Consider the following 13,682-nt stretch of genomic DNA (forward strand, 5'->3'; position numbering starts at 1 on the left):
GATTCCTTCGCAACGATGTGATTTTATCTATTTTTCTGTGTTGGAGATTTTGACTAATTTACCGGTAAAAGTGTCTTTATTTATATATTTTAAAATTTTAATACCCATGAAAATTTTGTCCGCAATAAGTTATGAGAAAACTAATGATAAATAATCACATCTAGAAATTATGAGTAAATTAAAATGACATCTTCAACATATACCAATTTTTAAAATATAAGTTGAATACTTATAATGTTAAATAGTCTGTCTTGCTCCCTAAAATAAAATACACCTACTCATCCAAGAATTCTAAGAATTCTACGTACTAGAACAATTACTTAGAACAGGAAAACCGCAAGGAATGACACAACGCAAAGCATAACAGTTGCAGAAGAAACAGCAGCAGCCATTGCAGCAGCACCATTCTTTTTCTGCGAGTCTATAGAAGGCTGAGGAGGGCTCGCCGGTTCCAACACCTTGATGATCATCTTCTGGCCTCTCGGACAGTGCCCTTTCACCCCACTTATGAAGTAGAACAACCCCGGCCGGGCCAACTTGTACTCAGTGTTTCCATTGTTGTTGAAGAAGATCGGACGTGCCGAATGGCACTTGTCATACTCGTCCTCCGTTACCACCATCACCGAGTCTTCCTTGTAGCTGAAATCTGAGTTGCATAGAAACAAAAACATTACAAGAGTAAATAGCAATGTGAAGCAAGAAAAAGTGTACAGGCCCTTGTTAGGGTTACTGTGCTAGTAGTAAGCCCTAGTACTTACGAACAGTGTCGTTTACTTTGAACCGGTTTGTTGATGCCCATTGGTTGTAGTCATCCTTTGATTTAGGGACCTCCCATCCACTCTTCCCTCCAACTTCAAACTGGATGCAAGTCGCAACAAGGAAATGGAAGGTGGAAAGAAGAAAAAGCAAGACAAACACCTTGGAGGTTTCCATGGAAGTAGAAAAATTATTGGATTTTGAAGGGAGCTCTCTCTTTTTAGGGTTTTTGTAGATCTCTAGCTAGCTTTGAAAGAATGAGATGAAGTTCGTAAAGGTTTGGGGGGGTTATATAGGAGGGCTGAGGTTGAAGTTCGTTGTTAGTGCTGAGAGAAATGCGTGAGGATTCATGGGAGTGAAAAGTGGAGGTAGTGGGGCTTGTGGAGTAAAAACCCATCTCTTTGACTTGGTACAACTGTTTTTCAAATGGCAAGCTGCGGTAAATAAAGGACAACCTTATCCGGTAAATTCTTGTAACAAACTGTGTTTTCTGAAATAAAATAAAAAATCTGATCTGCTCTGAAGAACTGGTGAAGCAGAATTGGTACACCGTACACTGGTGTACTGGTTTGATCACATGGTAAAGTCATATGCATATGGGCTACTGAATACAGAACAAGCTCTTTGACCAAACAAATGAATCAACAATATCTTTTACAGGTTCATAGGTTGTACAACAAGAAAATATGTAGGGTAAAAAATTTGATTCTGATTCCTTTATAGACAAGTATATGATAGGAATTGCTTATAGAGGAAATAATTTGGGGCAATTTTTGACAGGGGAGAAGTTAATATAGTAACTTCATTAATTTCATTCAACGTTACAAGTTAGAGGCTTATGATCTCTAAAGGTTACATTTCAAAGAAGAACAGAAAAACAACCAACATACTATAATTTGGAATTTGGAAAATTATAAGAGGAAATAGCTGTTTCTTGCTGGCATGGTTTTACCCCATAAGGAACATACTGTGGTGAACTTGATTCAGCTCGGTAACATAGATTCGGGTTGTTCCAAGCTCCAAATCGCCTCCCCATTTTCCAATAGAACCCTTCTGAGAATTTAACTTCTCCTGTGAAATTGTTTCCATAGAGGTAAAGAGCACCAATGCAAGGCAGAGATTCCAGCATTGGAGATATTCTTCCTGAGAGATTGTTATTGTTGAGCCCCAAAAACCTTAGTCTTTTCATTTCTGCCAAGGACTTAGGAATGTGCCCTGTCAAAAATGTGCTTGAAAGGTCCAAAATTTCCAGCTTGTGTAGATTATGCCACTGAATTCTGACGAGGCCACCCCCAATTGGATTGTTGGATATCACCAATTCTTTCAAAGAAACCATTTCTTGAAGTGACTGGACCAAGCCACCTGAAATTTTGTTACTTCCAAGATCTAATAGTGTGAGACTTTTTAGCCTTCCAAGCTCTACAGGAAACTTCCCCTCTATCATATTGTTGCTTAAATCAAGCTTTAGAAGTGAAATCAAAGATCCAAAAGTCAGAGGTAATGAACCAGATAGCTTGTTTCTGCTTGCATCAAGTATTAAAAGCTTAGTCAATCTTCCAAGACTTACTGGAATCTTACCAGAAAGATTGTTTCCTGCTAGGACAAGACGCCTCAAGTTCACTAGATTGCCCATTTGATTAGGCAACTTGCCTTGTAACCCATTTTGTAGCAGCACTAGAGATTGCAGCTTTGTAAGGTAACCAAAAGTGTTCGGAATTCTCCCAATGAGACCTGGGTTTGATCGAAACTCCAAGGATTCTATACTGTTTGAAAGCCTTTCCCAGTTTAAATGGGAAATTGTAATTGGCGAGAGGAAGCAATTGAAGAATGAGAGGACCTTTAAGTGCTTGAGCTTGAATAGGTAATGTGAAAATTCTGCATTTGGGGTGCAAGGAAGATAGTTGTCATAAAGCGGCCCAATGTTTATAACAGCAACATACCAGAAACCATTGTAGAGATCACAATAAACTCCCTGTGCATAACCAATACATCATTTATGAGTTTCTTAATAGAGGGTTCAATTTAAACATTGTAATTTGAGTACTATGTCAAGATTTGAATAATTACCTGTATCGGAGTCCAGCCACAAGGATCTGGATAGAGATCTGAACCATTCCACCAGTTCCCCACAAAGCCTTGGATAGTAGAGTAAAGGGCTTGTTGCTCTTTTTCCTGCATAGGTGAAATTGAAGGGTCTGCTTGTACTACAAGCAATACAAAAAAGGCGCTGCACCAGAAGAACAATAACAGAACAAAACGCTTCATGGCTGGTACAACTAGTACAAAATGAAGAAGCGCTTCTTCACAAAATGCTTCACAAAGAGAATTGAAGCAAGCAAGTTTAGAATGAAAGGGTCTGTTTTAGAATGATTTGTAGTTAAGGAACAACAGCAATATCAACAATAATAGATATGAGAGCAGTTGGGAGTCAGCTAATTATTTATGGCTTATGAAAAGGAGTATACATAGGATTAGGAGGGTTACAGACTACATACATATATATAGCTAGTATAGGCTGCAGTAAAATAATTGTGGAATTTATGGTTTTATGGTGAAGACTTGCAAAAGTTAATTACCAAAAAAGAAGAAACAAGTGGAGTAGACTAGACCAGCTTTGTAGTCGATCTGGGCTGGATTAAAGGATTATGTGTTATGAATTCAAAGCAGAATTTTCAGCAATGGTTTTTGCAGGAATGCTGCAGAAAAGTCTATTAATATTAGAACAGGCAGGCATGTGCATGAAATTAAATGAATGCAAGGATGGTAAGCATGGCTAGCTAGTCATCTAATTAGAACTGTAAAAGTGGAAGCTTATTATAAAGCAAAGTGCAGGCCTACTACTTCTCATGTCATTTCCTACTACGTACTTTGGCAAGTTCCCAAATATGTAGTTTTGCCGATATATTCCACGGCTATAAGTTTTTAACCTATTACTTAGGCTCTTGTTGGTAATTTAAAGAAAAACAATAATTCAAATCGCAGAAAAACTAGACCCCATAACTTAAAAAAAAAAATAATAATTAAACTTTCTCAGAACCATGATTTTTACGCCATACTGTGGACTATGGCACAATAACCAAAATCACATCTTTTTAGTTTGTCAGAATAATTTTCTCACCCTCATATAATAATTTTAAAATACTTTTCGAATCAATGAAACTCAAAAATTCCCTCCTTTGTTTTTACAATTTTCTAAAGTCAGAAAACAATAAAATTTGAGTAAGGCCCATAGAAACCAGGTCCAATAATATCTGCTGGCCCATCTTTAGATGAGCTGGGTCGGTAAGGCTTGGGGCACCTGCCCAAGATCTCATAGCCCATTTCTAGACGAGTCGAAATGCTATCTTGAGCAGCTGAGTTTCTCTCTCAAAACTCTAAAACAATGGCGAAAGATTCCGAGAAGAGGTTCAATTCCGTCATGGACAAGCTCTTCTACGCTCCCAAACCTTCACCGACCTCCACTTCCAGGTTCGTTACCCTTTCGCTTTCCTCCCTGCACACAATTTTTTAGGTTTCTGAGGCTCCGCCGGAGCTCACAGAATCGCCGCCTCAGTTTTAGTTATTGTTTTAGAAAAAAAATCTATATATGAATTTTGTGATAGCTAGCTAGCGTATTGTTGCATATGAAGAAAATTTAACTTTAGGTAAATTATATGAGTTTCGTTTTTGTTTGAACAGTGTAGAAGCATCGAGGGGTAAAAAGCGAGCGCATCCGTCTTCTGCGTTGGCGCTGGTGGAGCCGAAATGGAGAGGTGTTAGAGAGCAGGGGTTTCGGCATTGCTCAGCTCCGGCTTCACCGTCTCAGCCTCCGGTGTGTAGGCCGTGGGACCGAGGGGATCTTATGAGGAGAGTAGCTACATTCAAGTCCATGACTTGGTTTGCGAAGCCCAAGGTTAGGATTATGTCATGCAATCAGAATTAGGCTCGGAATGTGGTACTTTGCGATAGAGAAAGTGTATGGTTTGTTTTGGTAATGCTGCACCTGGCTCAAAGTTTGTGTTGTAAGACCAGGAATCAAAGTCACAATTCAGACATATTCGGTTGTTTAGTTTGTTTTTGACTATATGTCAAACTGAGCTTCACATAGAGGAGACGGTTATAGTTTGATAAACTGCTTCTTTGAACAAGTACTATGGAACCTCTTCGTCCTCTAATCTGAACTCCCATTGCGTGTTGATATCAGTAGGATACGACTAAGTCCATTTTCCCCACTTTTATTAGGTGTCTTAAGGCTATATGTTTTACTTTTGGTGAAGTGATATTTGATACTTCATTGTTTTTGGCTGGATGATAATATCTCCAATTTTTAACAGGTGGTAAGTGCTTTAAATTGTGCCAGGAGAGGTTGGGTCAACATAGATGTGGATACAATAGCCTGTGAGTCATGCAGGGCACGCGTCCTGTTTTCTACTCCGTCATCTTGGAATCAGCAGCAAGGCATGTTATGTTACTCTTTATGCTAAGTATTCTAACAATTAAACCGGTGCTGTAAGTTATGCAGCAATATTTGGTTATGTACATACTAAACAAAGGCTATTTCCTGTCTTCTTTTTTCAGTTGAGAAGGCAGCTTTGGTATTTAGTTTAAAGCTAGACAATGGACATAAAATGCTTTGTCCATGGATTGACAATGCCTGTGATGAAATGCTGGCAGAGTTCCCGCCTACACCACCTCCAGTTTTAGTGGATAAATTTAGAGAGCGCTGCTCTGCGATTTTACAACTTCCAGTTCTTCCTGTGATATCTTCTTCAGCCATTGAGTACATGAAAAGCCCTCAGCTTGATCAATTTCTTGGACAGTCTTCGATATTTTTTGGCAATGGGTCTACTGAAATTTCTAGAATAGAACACTCTGATGATGAAGGCAGTGCAGAGTCTGCTAAGTTGTATTATCAGGTTTGGTGATTATACTATTGCACATCTAACAGTCCGAATTGTTTTGCGTGTTGTGTTGGAAATCTTCATATATAAATATCAAGTTAGTCATTGCTAATTATTTACTTTTATTGAGATATGTGAGTCCTTTTACTTTCCAATGATTTTTATTTGTGCTTTCTTCATTGGCATATTGTAGTTATGTGCGCATCACTCTGGTTAATTCTGATCTTCTTACTCCAATTAAACAATTTTTCCTTCGTCCTACAGATTTTATAGCATTCTTGCTTTCTTAAGCGGACAAATGATGTTTTGAAGTATTTATGCAGGCACAGAAGCTTATAAGCTTATGCGGTTGGGAACCTCGCTCACTACCTTATATTGTCGACTCTGAGAAGAGGTTGAATCAGTCTACACCTAAGGCAAATGTTTTGAGTTCATCTCATTTAACTGCTAACAGCCAATATCCTATCATCAGTGTGCAATATGCCAGTAATCATGACCTAATTGAGGCAAATGAAACTTTCAGCAGTTCTAGTGCTCTACAGTCTGAATCCAATTCTGTGGTTTTAGATTGCAAGCTTTGTGGAGCTAGTGTTGGATTATGGGCTTTCACTACCGTTCCACGGCCTGTTGAATTATTTCAATTAGTTGGATATGCAGAAGAAAATTCTGAAACTCATCTTGGAACCCATGATTCAAGCACTGAAAGTCATCTTGGCAATAGGACAGATGTGGTAAGTGCTGGCTCAGATGGTGCAACAGCGTCAAAGAATAGATTTTCAAATTTAAATTTGACAATTGCAGGGGGTCCCACACCAACAAAACAGAACTTTAAAGCAAAGATTTCCTTACCTGTTATTGGCCAGAATTTAAGAGCTCAGTTTTCATATAATTCTGAATTCAGAGAATGTTTATCTTTTAGCCAAGAAGACATGCAATCTGGATCCCAAAAAGAGAATTTGCTTCAGGGGGGAGAATGTTACCTAGAAAATGCAGAAAATGTTGGATTGGAGAATTCAGAAGTCAGTGACCCTGGTCATTCCACAGCCCGTGATGCCAATAACACATATAAAGGCGGCGAAGACAACAATAACTTGCTGGTGATGGCTTCTAGCAATGGAGATTTGTTAGATTCAGGAACAGTTGTGGAACACAGGCAGTCTCAAGAGTCTCCATGTGCTCCATCTAGCTTGGAAGCCAGTGCAGTTACCCATTGCACCTCAAACCATGAAGTTCGTCAAGAGAAACTGCAGATTCCTGTAAACAATGAACTTGTGGCCTGCAATACTGGTAAGCATTTTATTTGCATGGGAGCCTGTATTATTATTTGACCAGTAGAATGCATGGATGTTATTATTCTTGGCTTGAATTAGAAATTTAACTTGTATTATACTTGTCCCAACTGTTTTAGCATTCTTACTTGTTTTACTCATTAATTGAGGTAATCGACATATAAATGTTGGCTGATGTTAGCTGACGGCTTACTAAGTATGGTGGTCAACTGCAATGTTAGAAGACTCTTTAACCTGATGGCTAAAAATTTATAGGTTCTTTTTGAGTTGAATTTAGTACCACAACCTGGTAGTAAGACACATTGATAAGGTATCTTTCTGGAAAGTGAAAACCATGTAAGCAAACTAAGTCAATCTGTGAACAAAAACTTTTCCTGTCCAAGTTTTTGTTTTATCTGGATATACCTCATGAGTCATGACACTTAGAAGCATTGCTTTTTTATATGAGGCGATTAATCCATCTATACTCCCTCATTGACTTTTTGTATTTCATCAGAAAAATGGGTGTAATTGATTTTCTTTGTCTATTCTTCTAGGGAAAGATCTAAGGCATGCATCCCCAGGTGGCACGATGGAGTTTGATTCTATTAAGCAGCATAGACATTTCTGCCCCTGGATTGCATCAACAGGTAATGGAGCACCTGGATGGAAACAAACACTCTCAGCTTTACAACGTCAAGATGGGTGTTCTCCTTCATCTGCATCCATAATCAAGGTATTTGTGAAGCCAACTTATACTGTACTATTAAAGCCTTTGTAACAAATGCATGCATGTTTGCAAGCATGTTGTCTCTGTGTTTTGCATGTATATTTTGGGTTTGTTTATGGTTGTATAACTTTTTCCTGAAGAGAATAATCATTTAGCCTGCGATCATTTGTACAGGTTGATGACCCCATTACTTCAATAAGAAATCTTTTCATGTCTCCATCTCCGAAAAGAATGAAGCCCACAGTTTTAACAACTCGGAGTCCTCAACAATAGCTGATTGGTCTTGTAAAAGGATCTCCAAGCAGGTCCAGGAGTGTTGTGATTATGATATTGAAGTGGACAGTAGCATTCCCATTCGAAGCCTTAAAGTTGTTGTAGTCATAGTACAAGATTAGACCTGTGACTTTCCTTTGATACCTCTACTGCCAAAGTGCAGCTCCAGCACTGAAGACATCAAACTATAGCATTCACCTGGTTGATTAAGCAACTTACTATTTGAAGAAACATGGTATTTAGGTTTTTGAGGGATTGAAGCTGATTGGACTATTACAAGATTAGATGTATCGCCTGGAAGTGTCTCTGACTCTCTTACAAAAATGTAGAACAAGAAAAAGGCTGGGAAAGTGTTCTTTTACTGTATCAGGCCACAGTTTGTGACAACTACCTTGGCGTAAGGGCGGTTGAATCCTCTTTCTGCGACGACAGCTCTCTTATCTCCTATCAGCTTGGCCACCCTGCCAATAAAACAGCACCTGCTTTTAGTGTATATCATCACAATGGTGGAAGGAACTCTAGGAGGATTGAAGTATAAGAAGCTGCAGATGATTTTATCCTTATGTGATTGTACTCTGCTTCGTTAATTCCTGTATTTGTTTTGACAAGGTCGTAAAACACTAATTTTGATCACTCGGACTAGTTACGAGTGTTATATCAGTGTATGCGAACAATGGAAATGGTCATATGTCTTCATAGGATTTTCCATATAAAAGAGTTGTGGTATAACATGTGTTTGCATATATGGAGATATAGAGTTAAAGCACTCACCTAAAATAAGGCGAACTAGTGTTCTCTTGCACGGTTTTCACCTGGCCAAGCCTCTCCACGACCTCCATACCTTCCAAAACTCTTCCAACCACCAAAGTCGAAGCATCGAGCTCAGGTGAATCTTTGGTAGAAATCACAAACTCTGTTCCGTTAGGGGCCGTACCAACCTCCTCTTGATCAATCTCCAGCTTCCCTTTCCGCGCAACCAGCTTGATTTTCGGCGGTGGTTTTGAAGGGTCTCTCACAATAATCCCCACAGTGCCAGCCTTGTTCTTGATGCCTGGACATTTTTCATACAAACTCTCCCACTCTTCAGTGAGCTTATCAACTTCCAAACTGCTTCCTGTGCTCTTTGCGAGCTCAGCATCTACACCATAAGATCTCACACCACCATGTTGCACATAATTTGGCGTAATTTTAACAAACTCTTTCCTTCTGTAGCTCACCCCAGCAGCTCCACTGACAAGATTACGAAATCGAGCAGCCCCAACAGGAGCATCATCTTCCTGTATCCCGATGACAATGCGGCCAACAGGCGCTCCGTCAATTGATATATCAAGAAATGCACGCTTTGTTGGGCTCTTATCACCGCAAGTAGGAGTAGCGTTTGAACTTTGTTCTTGTGCATTGCTACCGGCATCAACCACATCCTCCTCGGCCTCTGCTTTAGACGGTAGAAAAGCCTCAATGCTCTGCGAGCCCAGGAGGAGAAGTAACAGAGAATTGCTTCGAATTGCAAGTTCTCTACGTGATAGCTTACAGCATTGTTTGATGGAAGGAAAAGATGAAGAAGTAGGTACACCTGGGACTTGTAGAATGGGTAGTGGCGGTTGCAGCGTCGGAGGATGAAGGCATTGAGTGGAGGACTGCAAGAATTTTGGGATTTGTAACATGGCGAAGGAGTCTGTTTTTCCCTGGGTATAGTTAATATGAAATTTTGGCCAGAGAACCACTCTGATACTATGAGCTCCGTTTCCTCTACCTTTTGGGTGTTGAGATTTTGTGGATAAGAAAGATCCAAAGCCTATCCAAATGCATTGGAATGCCTCATTTTTGTGGCAGTTAAAAACCAGGCCAACCCTGGGGACCCAGCATATGATTTTGAGAACCCAGAGTAGTAAGAAAACGTTTACCACATCAGGATAAATTAATTGGTCTTTCACTCGGTCTAAATTAATTGAAGAATTGAAGCACCAGAACAGAATATCAATTAATTACAAAAGCTAAAATATTGGTCTTTCATCATCTAAAACCTTTGATACAGCCTTAGAACAAAACTTTCAGAAGTAGCCAACACCTCTGAGCCCCGTTACTGTTGGCTCAGCATCGTTTCCTTTACCCAAAAACACAAGGCGACCTGCAAATTACAGCAAAGAGTATTTAACACGAGGAAAAAGGAAAATGTAAATGCAAAATACCAAGAATTAATATAGGTTGATAGCACAAAGTTTAAATAGACAAGTGGTATACCATTTCTGCGAATAGCAATCTCTCTAACTCGTCGAACAAGCCCAGTTGTTGGGTCAGTGAAGATTTTGGTCTCCAGATTACCTTCCAAGTATAAAATTGAACTACAAGAAAGGAAATGTCGACGTCAATTCATTATTGCCAGGTGAAGAGTTCATTAGAAATCTCCAATACAAAGGAAAAAAACCAAGATTTCACAATCAAGGAAAGCAGTAGAACATGATCAAAATGAAGACGAAGCAGCAAGAGGATATTAAAGTTTTCTTGACATTAATGACAGAAGACGCTCAAAATGTAATGATTTGCCTATGATGCCCCGTACAAACCAGGGTCATTTAAAAACCATTGCAACCTTGGAACACAAGCCGATGAAGCAATGGAGGCAATATTTTCAATTCAACACATAGATTTCCACGACAGATGCTCATCATAAGGTTCCATATTACTACAACCTCACACAACAACTCTGCTTCCATGGATTTGCTACATCCCCTAACCCTCCTCCATCAACCTGTCATCCCCATTGCATAGCCTTCATGGTTACATCTTGCTACTGAATTACTCTAATCACATCTCCACTGCGTTGTTCCTCCTGTCCCATTTCAATCCTAATAGTCGTAATGAAAAAATTTCTACTCTTACAAATCTATAATACTTGCTACTGAGCTATTAGTCACGAAAGAGCCCATTCAGCCATTCAATTACACTCTTATTTGTACCGAAAAGAGTAAAACATGATCTGTTTAGTGTTCATATCATATAATCACAGATAATCGGAACGAAAAACAAATGGTGCCATGAACAAAGCTAAAGAAAGAAGCTCTCTTACCCAGGCAAAGCATTCTGCACCGCAATCTTGCCGAGCCTCTCCGGATAAACACAAACCCTGTGCCACTGAACCACACAGCGGTTGGCATACTCCGTCGGGTTCTCGGTCTCAAAGGGCCTCCGGTTGTTTCGAATGCCGCCGGTCCCAATTGAGAACATGGTCACCTGCGCCCCGCTCTTCAGTCTCTTCTGCAACGGACTCTGCCCCACCTGCCCCACCAGTATCGCCTACTACCCAACAACAATTAAAACGCTAAACCCTAAAAATCGAAATTGAACAAAATGCACAATCAAAAACCCTAGACCCTAAAATTGAACTGAAGGAAATGCCCGGTGGCGCGTGAAATGCACCTTATAAATGCCGACGTCGACTCCGTTCTCGAGCGGCTGATCGTAGATACCGCGGACCGGGTTGGGGGCGGAGGGCTGTGATGGGGTCGGGTCGGACTCTAGGTCCGAGGTGATGGGCTCGTCTGAGTCGGAGGTGACGTGGGGGGTGGTGGTGGTGGTGGTGCAGAAGCGCGTGGAGAGCACGGTGCTGGGGTTTGAGTGGTAGAGAGAGCGAGAGAGGAGTAGTCTCCTTGAGAGTGAAGCCATGGAGGAGGAGGCTGACATTTTCAGGCAGCAAAAATGGAGCTCTAGCTTTGTGGAGGTTTTGGGGAGCTTAAACCCTTGGTGGTGGTGAGAAATGGGTTTTGGGGTCTGAAATTTTGACCCGAGCCCATTATTGTTGGGCCTCTGTTTGGATTTGCAAGTGAGAGAGCCAATCATTTTTAACAGTGGGTCTCAACTATTTCGAGCTGAAAAATTAATTCAGAACTCTGTTATATAGATGAAAATAGAATCAAAAAGAGATTCGACGGTTAAATAGAATAAAAAATAGAGTGTAATTTTTTTTTGTAGTGGGGAATGTAAAATATGTGACGTTAATAAGTACTTAAAAAAAAAAAAAACATGGAATGTGGATTGTAAAATGTGGGGTGTGAATTCCACTTCCCTAAAAACTACTAATGTTTCAAACAAGATCGAATTGATACTTTTTTTTTTTTTTTTTTAGGTTTGGATGACAATAGTAAACACACACACACACCCTCATGCAGTGTATGACAGCGTAACCAGACTAATCACTTCACCGCAGACGCAAGAACCTTGGTGTTTAATCAACCTAGGTCCCTCAAATCTGTTGGTCACAGGGTGGAGCTAGGATTCGAATGCTAGACTTGGGGGTTCCAAACTAGGCCGCTCGACCAACACACTACACCACGTGGTTATCGAATTGATACTTTAACAGAATATATAATTTTGTCCAAAATATCAATACTATAATTGAGACTTTGATCGAGAACATGTTATAACAACAAAATTAATTAGGCACTCATAAACTTAGTTGAATGTTCAAATGCGAATTTAGAAGAAATTAATTAGGCACTCATAAACTTAGTTGAATGTTCAAATGCGAATTTAGAAGAGTATGAAATTTCTTCTAAATTACTTTTGTCTCTTGCATATAAAAAACACCGGTATCTTTGTCAATGCAATTGCATTGATTGTACGCTAAATCGTTTGTGCAATTAGCCTCACATACATTAATGTAATTTGACGCCTTTAGAGAGAACGAAGACCTTTTACCCAAAATCGATCGAAGTTCTACTCCCCAAGTCCTTCATCTCCTTCCAAACTTCAACCCGCGAAATTGTCGTGGCTTCACATTTCCATAAACGCATTACTCACGACAGTAAATAGTGTGGGAATCAAACATAGATGTTAGAACAAGATGCTTCACACATTCAACCGTGGAACTTACTCTTTCTCCGAGATTTACGGTTGAAAAATTTGGAAACATGATGGCTTGAAAGATATAGCGTTACGTGTTACTTAGGGTCCAGCAATACATCTCACCACATGAAAAACGTCAGAGATGAATCCAAGTAAGACCTGCAATAACTGAAGTCATCTGGCTGCTGCTGATATGGATTCTACTTCCTTTCTTTGCTCCCATTATAAATATTAGCGTCTGCTGAGGTTCAGTACGTAGTGGTTCATGAATCTGATACAAATAATATTATAGCTAAGGAAGGAAGTGTCACTATAAGTTAGTGACTTGGAACCAACAACAATGAGGACAAACAAGAATATAATACATACATTTGCAGGAAGCAAAGAGACAATGACTGAAATCCAGAACCTGCTGAGGACACTAGCGCTTTCCTCTCGTCATATCTGGACTTTTGAAACTCAAACCTAGCGCCACATCATGAATGAATGATTTCGTTCCATCCTTTTTCTTTTCTTTTTTTACTTTTGGCAAAGTCATATCCTTTTCATTTAATCTCTACATTTATTCGTTTTAACTTTTAAATAGTTACTAGATTAGTGGATCATATAGTTATTGTTGACAGAATTTAGAAGGGGGGGGGGGGGGGGGAATTGATAGAGTCAATTTTGGATGAAGATAATTTCAAAAACAAATGGATGCCATTTTGATAGGTCTAAACAAAGATCCTAAAGCACTAAAAGGCATGATCGAATTTAAAAGTTCAAAACAGCTTTTATTTTTCAATTATAATGAACAAAATCTCATCACATCATAAGAAAATCCTCTGCCAAAGTCAAATGCGATTAGGCCAATTATGTATTGTAACTTCAAAACAGAAAAATTAGTTTAAGGATTCATACCAATTCGATTGAAAGGCTAGGTAGTCTTCTCGC

At 39.5% G+C, this 13,682-nt stretch overlaps 5 protein-coding genes across 5 annotated transcripts; 1 reads left to right on the top strand and 4 right to left on the bottom strand.

Moving 5' to 3' along the window:
- Window positions 1-73: 73 nt before the first annotated feature.
- Window positions 74-1,054, bottom strand: LOC121048769 (mavicyanin-like). Its single transcript, XM_040511870.1, has 2 exons — window positions 759-1,054; window positions 74-646 (listed from the first exon to the last, which is right to left on the bottom strand). Exons 1-2 carry the CDS (start codon window positions 931-933, stop codon window positions 321-323), a joined length of 501 nt encoding a protein of 166 aa, XP_040367804.1. The 5' UTR covers window positions 934-1,054; the 3' UTR covers window positions 74-320.
- Window positions 1,055-1,576: 522 nt separating this feature from the next.
- On the bottom strand, window positions 1,577-2,937 carry LOC112177289 (piriformospora indica-insensitive protein 2). Its single transcript, XM_040511868.1, has 2 exons — window positions 2,824-2,937; window positions 1,577-2,728 (listed from the first exon to the last, which is right to left on the bottom strand). Exons 1-2 carry the CDS (start codon window positions 2,932-2,934, stop codon window positions 1,646-1,648), a joined length of 1,194 nt encoding a protein of 397 aa, XP_040367802.1. The 5' UTR covers window positions 2,935-2,937; the 3' UTR covers window positions 1,577-1,645.
- Window positions 2,938-4,064: 1,127 nt separating this feature from the next.
- Window positions 4,065-8,617, top strand: LOC112176616. Its single transcript, XM_024314639.2, has 7 exons — window positions 4,065-4,224; window positions 4,435-4,648; window positions 5,070-5,193; window positions 5,314-5,651; window positions 5,960-6,923; window positions 7,462-7,640; window positions 7,809-8,617. The coding sequence occupies exons 1-7, from the start codon at window positions 4,139-4,141 to the stop codon at window positions 7,905-7,907; spliced, it is 2,004 nt and encodes a 667-aa protein (XP_024170407.1). The 5' UTR covers window positions 4,065-4,138; the 3' UTR covers window positions 7,908-8,617.
- On the bottom strand, window positions 8,120-9,709 carry LOC112176617 (peptidyl-prolyl cis-trans isomerase CYP26-2, chloroplastic). Its single transcript, XM_024314640.2, has 2 exons — window positions 8,679-9,709; window positions 8,120-8,368 (listed from the first exon to the last, which is right to left on the bottom strand). Exons 1-2 carry the CDS (start codon window positions 9,569-9,571, stop codon window positions 8,266-8,268), a joined length of 996 nt encoding a protein of 331 aa, XP_024170408.1. The 5' UTR covers window positions 9,572-9,709; the 3' UTR covers window positions 8,120-8,265.
- Window positions 9,710-9,821: 112 nt separating this feature from the next.
- On the bottom strand, window positions 9,822-11,642 carry LOC112176618 (single-stranded DNA-binding protein, mitochondrial). Its single transcript, XM_024314643.2, has 4 exons — window positions 11,325-11,642; window positions 10,975-11,201; window positions 10,149-10,249; window positions 9,822-10,035 (listed from the first exon to the last, which is right to left on the bottom strand). The coding sequence occupies exons 1-4, from the start codon at window positions 11,586-11,588 to the stop codon at window positions 9,959-9,961; spliced, it is 669 nt and encodes a 222-aa protein (XP_024170411.1). The 5' UTR covers window positions 11,589-11,642; the 3' UTR covers window positions 9,822-9,958.
- Window positions 11,643-13,682: the final 2,040 nt, after the last annotated feature.

This window comes from Rosa chinensis, chromosome 7 (genome assembly GCF_002994745.2).
Source record: "Rosa chinensis cultivar Old Blush chromosome 7, RchiOBHm-V2, whole genome shotgun sequence".
Taxonomy (NCBI): domain Eukaryota; kingdom Viridiplantae; phylum Streptophyta; class Magnoliopsida; order Rosales; family Rosaceae; genus Rosa; species Rosa chinensis.

Excerpts from the sequence above, each read along its gene's own strand:
- LOC121048769 (XM_040511870.1), bottom strand. The coding sequence starts at position 933 with ATGGAAACCTCCAAGGTGTTTGTCTTGCTTTTTCTTCTTTCCACCTTC. Across the intron at positions 647-758 it reads CAAAGTAAACGACACTGTTC|ATTTCAGCTACAAGGAAGAC; the intron begins GTAAGTACTAGG and ends TATGCAACTCAG.
- LOC112177289 (XM_040511868.1), bottom strand. The coding sequence starts at position 2,934 with ATGCAGGAAAAAGAGCAACAAGCCCTTTACTCTACTATCCAAGGCTTT. Across the intron at positions 2,729-2,823 it reads GTGGCTGGACTCCGATACAG|GGAGTTTATTGTGATCTCTA; the intron begins GTAATTATTCAA and ends GGTTATGCACAG.
- LOC112176616 (XM_024314639.2), top strand. The coding sequence starts at position 4,139 with ATGGCGAAAGATTCCGAGAAGAGGTTCAATTCCGTCATGGACAAGCTC. Across the intron at positions 5,652-5,959 it reads CTGCTAAGTTGTATTATCAG|GCACAGAAGCTTATAAGCTT; the intron begins GTTTGGTGATTA and ends GTATTTATGCAG. Across the intron at positions 6,924-7,461 it reads ACTTGTGGCCTGCAATACTG|GGAAAGATCTAAGGCATGCA; the intron begins GTAAGCATTTTA and ends CTATTCTTCTAG.
- LOC112176617 (XM_024314640.2), bottom strand. The coding sequence starts at position 9,571 with ATGTTACAAATCCCAAAATTCTTGCAGTCCTCCACTCAATGCCTTCAT. Across the intron at positions 8,369-8,678 it reads ACTAGTTCGCCTTATTTTAG|GGTGGCCAAGCTGATAGGAG; the intron begins GTGAGTGCTTTA and ends TTTTATTGGCAG.
- LOC112176618 (XM_024314643.2), bottom strand. The coding sequence starts at position 11,588 with ATGTCAGCCTCCTCCTCCATGGCTTCACTCTCAAGGAGACTACTCCTC. Across the intron at positions 10,250-10,974 it reads GTGCAGAATGCTTTGCCTGG|TTCAATTTTATACTTGGAAG; the intron begins GTAAGAGAGCTT and ends CCTTTCTTGTAG. Across the intron at positions 10,036-10,148 it reads GATTGCTATTCGCAGAAATG|GTCGCCTTGTGTTTTTGGGT; the intron begins GTATACCACTTG and ends TGTAATTTGCAG.